This window comes from Metarhizium album, assembly GCF_000804445.1.
Source record: "Metarhizium album ARSEF 1941 chromosome Unknown scaffold_25, whole genome shotgun sequence".
NCBI lineage: Eukaryota > Fungi > Ascomycota > Sordariomycetes > Hypocreales > Clavicipitaceae > Metarhizium > Metarhizium album.
This window is the reverse complement of record NW_024467599.1, coordinates 228,297-234,354: the sequence shown is the minus strand read 5'-3', so window position 1 is coordinate 234,354 and position 6,058 is coordinate 228,297. Positions and strand designations below refer to the sequence as shown.

Below are 6,058 nucleotides of genomic sequence, written 5' to 3'. Positions count from 1 at the left end.
TTTTGTCTCTGAGGGTTTTCGACTTTCAAGCAGCATGGACTTGCAATGACTGCAATCATAAAACAGCAGTAGTTGGCAACCGGAACTTTCGACAAAGACGCGTATGATCATTGGTGGTGGGGAACGCAAGAAAGGGATGAAAAGGGACGTTGGAGAAGAGTGGAAAACGAAAAGAGTATCTGGAACCCGCAAGGAAGACAGGATCCCGGCACGGCTGAAGACGAAGCACCGACAGTTGTCTCCTTTTTTACTTTGGTGTTTGATGACGCATCACGCCAGTGAGGAACGTGGACAAGAAGAGGAAACGGAAAGGACTCAGAAACAAGCAGTGAAAGGGGCAGAAGTTGATGGTGCGGTCGGGGTCTCACTCAATGAGTCGTGGGAACTGGTGTACGCAGTGGCAAAGCAACGAGAACTAGGAACAAGAGTTGAGGGGGCAAGAGCGGGAGACGAGGTGGCAAAATGGACAGACAGAAGCGGATGAAGAATCGAGCAATTGAGTGCGATGGCGCGAGAAGCAATTGATTAGGCTTGCCTACCGAATTTCGTCTTGATGGCTTGTGAATGACAACGACGGCGCCGGCGAATTGACCAGTGAAGCATCTACTCCGTAATGGGTGGCGACGAGGTTGCGGACTCGACGGTGTCTTGGGTTCCCGAGCCGCCCGGTTCAAAGGGGGTGAATGTACAGCCAACGACACGGACATGAGGAGGTTTTTGGGATGCCGTTTGTAGAAGCTCGGTAGGTTTCGGGTCCCAACTTGCGGCTGGCAATGGGACCAGAGCACGCGGCACTCACTCACTGCTGGACGAGCTGGGCATGTATCAACGAGGGTCAACTTGCTCCGGCAGACCTGGCACCACGTCTAGGGCACGGGATGCAGTTACTACGTTCGTGTATGTGTCTGGTACACACGAGCACGGAGTACCTGGGGGCCATCTCGGAGAGTTTAGACCGAGCTCTATTCGTCTTGGGCACGAGGCCACGCACGACCAACCAAGGGCCCACGGCGGCCGTCGTACTTTGAAGCTCATCGTGGGAACGGCTATGCCACCGGGCGAGGCGAGGGATACGTGGCCGTCCGGTACGGTCTCGTTCCGCTCCGCAGCATCGCCGCCGCGGCTGCCTCCACGGGCGACGTATCTTTGGCGAACAGAGACGAGACAAGACCATGTCGGGAGGCTTGGGCCGAGGTCGGAGCAGAGAGCAGAGGGCAGACGGAGCATAGGACCTCGGTGTTCCCCGAACTCGGCAACATATGCGGCATGGCGAGGACCTCGACTGCAGATGACGCGTCAGAGTCGTGCCGAGCAGCAGGGAACGGCATCGCCGTAAGTGCAGCAAGTACCCTTTGCTGTGTTTCAACTGTTGCGGTTGAGGCTCTGCCCGCCCTCGTCGTCGTCGTCGTCGTCGTCGTCGTCGTCTCTGGAATCGGAGGATGAGCCGTCTGCCGGCGCGTTTCTTCTCCATGTTTTCCACCGTCTTGGAACAAGGCGAGTTCCATCATCCTCGCCGGCGCTTTCCTCTGGAACAACGAGCAGCTTGGCGAAGCCGGTAGACGAGTTGTGAGGGACCAACGAACACGGGACACGCAACACGCACCACACACCACACACCACACACCACGCAGCGATGCGGGCATGGCGTTTTGACGTCTGCCTGCCGCGTGATACGCATGGCCAGCTAGCAGCTGTCTCATTTACGCATTCGTGCGTTGGGTCGTGGGGAGCTGCACCCGCTGTGCTGCTGCGAATGACTGGCTTGCGAGTTGGCATGGGTATTTCGACGGATGCCCTTCTGGCGTGGGACGAGGGCTCAGAGGAGTTGGAACCGGTACCGGCACCGGACGGATCTTGTACGACCAACAAGTCCCATTGAAACGGCTGCACGTTGGGAGGCTCTCCCTGGCTTTGACACCGGCACCGGCGTGGTACACGGCAGCTGGTATGCAATGAGACGGCAACACAGCATGACCTGTCGCCCTGGACCCTGGACCCTGAACCCCGGACGCAACTTGGTCATTCGTCCGGCGTGACGGACGAGGGAGAATGGGGCACCACGAGGCACCGAGTACAGCAGCCGCGTATCCCGGCTGTGGATGGAGGACCGAATTGAGGCTGCGGGCGGATCCCCCAGCGGCCAGCGCTTTATTTGGAAACGTGTCATCCATCCAATCAGCCGTCTCCCCGTCAAGAGGCGTCGTCGAGTTGCGGTCCTGGAGCTGATGCTCGGGGGCCGGGGCTGGGCGAGACGGAGTGCCGCCGGAACAAGGTGAGGAGCCACGAGTCTACTTGATCCTCGCGTCTTTTCTGTTCTTTGAATCACTCCACGCGCCTTCCCAGAGATAACCCTTCATGGTTGAGCTTGTCCACGCCGTCCCTCCAAGGCACCAGGCTGGGAAGACAACTCGGACTGCCCTGATTCGCTGCCCTGCTCTTGTGCAATGATAGTTGTTGCCGCCACTCTTCTCTCCATGGCTCCAAACGAGGCTGGGGGCACGTAGTACTAATGAGAACTGACTTCTTCACCAGACACCTGGTGCATTTGATGGACTATCAGCCAACCACGGCTCCGCTCGACTGGCCGGGGCTTGCTGTCCCTTGTTGGTGGCCGCAGGAAGTGTACTACATGTGTGTGACAGGCTGCAAGCTTCTACAGCGTTTTCCAGCCCACGGATGGGATGGGGAACACTGCTCCCAGCCGGCCCGTGTTCCAGATCAGTCCGTCCTGGGGCCAGCCTGCCAGGACTCCAGGACTCGGGAGACATCTCAGTTCAAAGAGGCCGGCCAAAGTTGAACCACAGAGGCGGCGGGTACTCCGTATAATCTCCTTTTCTCCCTGGCCATCGACCGCCTCGTTCCGCAAGAGCCCCGGGCTTCGTCAGTCGTCGATGCCCGTCACCCGTTACACAAGGGCTCCAAGGCTCTAATCACGCGACCTAGGGCCGGAGACTGCTGCATAAATAGAGGCCCGTGGCCGCAAGACGTGCCCTCGTCGCAGTGCCCAAAGTGTCGACGGGGAACCAGAATCACGGCAGCTCCTCGTTCTCTCGTTCGACCAACAGAGGTTGGCTTCCGTGCCGCTGGCAACAATGGCGTACAGCCACGTGCCGTTCGACTCCCTCCAGGACGACAAGGAATTCGCCCTCTCGCCTCTGCAGGCGCCCGGCGCGTCAGCCTGGACCGACAGGCTCAATCCCAGCGGATACGAACACTTGGAGCTCGACGACGGAGGCGGCATCTCGGTCCGCGCGGGTGCGAACCGCCGGTCCTCGCCGAACAGCTCGGTCAACAGCCTGAGGATTTTCCCGGGCCAAGAAGCTCGCGTCGTCAGTGTTCACAGGGTGTCTCCTGCGGAAAAGTCGCCCGAAATAAGTGCTGCGGAGGCGGAAGCGGAAGCGGCGTCACCGGTTTCCAACAGACACCTGCTCGATTCGCCAGCCGGCTCAAATGGCATGTCACCGACGTCGTCGTCAGCTTGGACGGGCCCAAAGACGACGAGTATATTCGAGAGACTCATGCCACGCAAGGGAACCGAAGAGACGGCGTCGCTCAGAGAGAACGCAGGGCCGTTCTCCTACTCCCCGGCGCCGAATACGCCCATGGGCGTGCCCATCAACAACCGCAACAGTCCGTCGTCAGATGCCGAGCCGGGCAGGGACGACTCGGACACGGACGCTTGGAAAAAGAGATACAGTGAGTCCCGGCACGCCATGGAGGAAAAGAAGCGGCTGACGTGTCACTGACGCCTGTTTCATCAGGCGCACCACCGAGCTACTGCAAGGCCAGACAAGGCATCTGGACCGGCAAAAAGGACGGCATCATGATGGCCCTCGCCGTGTATCCCCTGGTGGTGGGCAGCTTCCTGCTCGCCGTGGCCATCTGGCAGCCTGCCCTGCCCTTCGTCGGTCCGATGGACCAGATCGAGGCGTCGACGGCGGTGAGCGTGGTCTCGTTTGTTGCGAAATCCGTAGAGGTCAGCTTTGCCGGCGCGTTTCTGTTCTGCCTCGGCCAGGCGCTGAGCCTGCGATCCATTTCGCGCATGACGATGGGCGTCACGCTGTCGGAGATGAACATGAGGAACTGGCTGTACTCGCCGGGCATGATCATCAGCCATTACAAGTCGTCGTGGTTCTCGGTGCGGTCTCTGCTCGGGGCGACGACGCTTTTCGCCTCGCTCGGCGTGTTTCTCTACACGACTGCCATTGGCACCATGGTTGCTCCCAAGCTGAAGCAGATGCCCGTCCAGCACAGAATGCTGGACGGCGAGTTTTGGACTTCCTACGGAAACGTGTACTACGGGAAGCAGAAGTGCCCCGTCCTGTTCGGCAAGGGAAACGAGGACGACGCCTGGGGCTGCACGAGCGTCGAGTTCTGCGGCTCGTCGTACACCGACCTGCTCGCCTTCATGCAGAGGTGGGAGAAGACGCAGAAGGGGCGCGCCTCAAAGTCGTTTGACCAGCGGTCGAGGCCCAACGTCACAAGCCTGCTCGACGGGAACAAGAGCATGCTCGCGTCGTGGATCGAGACCCGGAGCACGCAGCGCAACGTCACGGCCATGTACGAGAGGCACGGACGCATCATCGACAACGTCACCATGGCGCTGCCGCACCCGGGCGTCTACAAAGCCGTCGGGCTGCCGAGCAACAACATGCCGCACGTGCGGGAAAACTCGTTCGCGCAGGTCGTCGTCAACGCGAGAGTCGTGTCGCCCAGCCTCAACGTCATGTGCGTCAACATGAAGAAGGAGGAGCTGAGGCCTCTGGTCTACACGTCCTGGCCGTACAGCAAGAACGTCAAGTCCCGGGCGCCGGGGCTCATGGTCCCCGCGGACGGCTGGGCTCTCCGTTCCCCCCCTTGGGGCGAGGACGGGAAAGAAGGCAGCGTCCCGAACAAGACGGTGGTCGACGACATATTTCGATGGGGGCCGAAGTACGGGAGGACGCCACCCATGATCGCGGCGGTAGGTGACGTGACGACGCGCCTGTTCCCAGAAACGCTGCCCCTGGGCCGGGAGTCCGTGATGCTGACACGTCGCAACCACGCGAATGAATAGTATCCGCCTCCGCTCAACGTCGTGTCGAACCTGACCATCCGCGGCGCCGATGCCGTCTACATCCTTGCCAAGCACCCGGACATAGCGGACTACACTCTCTGCGAGGCCAGGTCGTGGTTGTCGACGCTGTGCTCGACCGAGGCCGTCATCTCCGGCGCCTCCACCTCGTATCTGCGTTCGGTTTGTGAAGGCGACGCGAACACCTTTGCCTACAGCGGCGTCTCTCCGGGATCCGACGTGCCCGTCAAGCCAGACCCCCCTCTTTTGGGGTCGCGACGCAACGCCCCAAACATGTCGTCGCGTGCTAACGAGGCAACGACGCCGGGGTAGGTCATCGCCAGCAACTGGTCCACGTCCATGGACATGAACGGCGGGCTTCACGTCAGCAACGCCTCCAACGGCCGGATCCTCTCGCAACTCATCCTGAGAGAGCCCACGCTGAGCCCCTACCTCCCCAGCATCGCCGAAGCCCTGTCCGCGTACATGGCCTCGACGCTCGTCATGGCATCCATCGACTCGCCGTTCCAGCGCGGCTGGGACTATCCAAACAAGATGCTCGACGAGCCGGGCACGCAGCAGTTCTTCGCCCAGATCCTGACGACGCAGTATGCCGCGGGCCACACCGAGGAGTGGCAGAAGGTCTGGTACTGCGTCCTCTTCATCGTGCCGGCGCTGAGCCTCTTCTGCGTCTTGTACATGTGGTACAACGGCGGCGTCGTCACCGACTTTACCGAGCCGAAGACGCTCTTTGCCCTGGCCCTCAACAGCCCTCCCAGCGTCCAGATCCACGGGAGCTGCGGGAGCGGCCCGACGGGCAGGGACCTCGTCGTCCCCTGGAGGGTGTCGTACGAGCCCGAACTGAAGCACTTCTACTTCGAGGAGGCCAACAACAGGCCGTGGAGAGGGAGGTACTCCCGCCAGGCGTTCCAGGTTCCTGGCCCCGGTGGGGACGCCATCGGGGCCAGCTACAACGCGCTCAGCGCGAGCAGATTGAGGTTGTGA

At 60.9% G+C, this 6,058-nt stretch overlaps 1 protein-coding gene across 1 annotated transcript; it reads left to right on the top strand.

The window, feature by feature from the left end:
• Positions 1 to 3,092: 3,092 nt before the first annotated feature.
• MAM_06943 (uncharacterized protein) lies at positions 3,093 to 6,058 on the top strand (the record flags this gene model as incomplete). The annotated part of the gene is made up of 4 exons (XM_040825741.1): positions 3,093 to 3,696; positions 3,762 to 4,963; positions 5,057 to 5,293; positions 5,387 to 6,058. 4 exons carry the CDS (start codon positions 3,093 to 3,095, stop codon positions 6,056 to 6,058), a joined length of 2,715 nt encoding a protein of 904 aa, XP_040676298.1.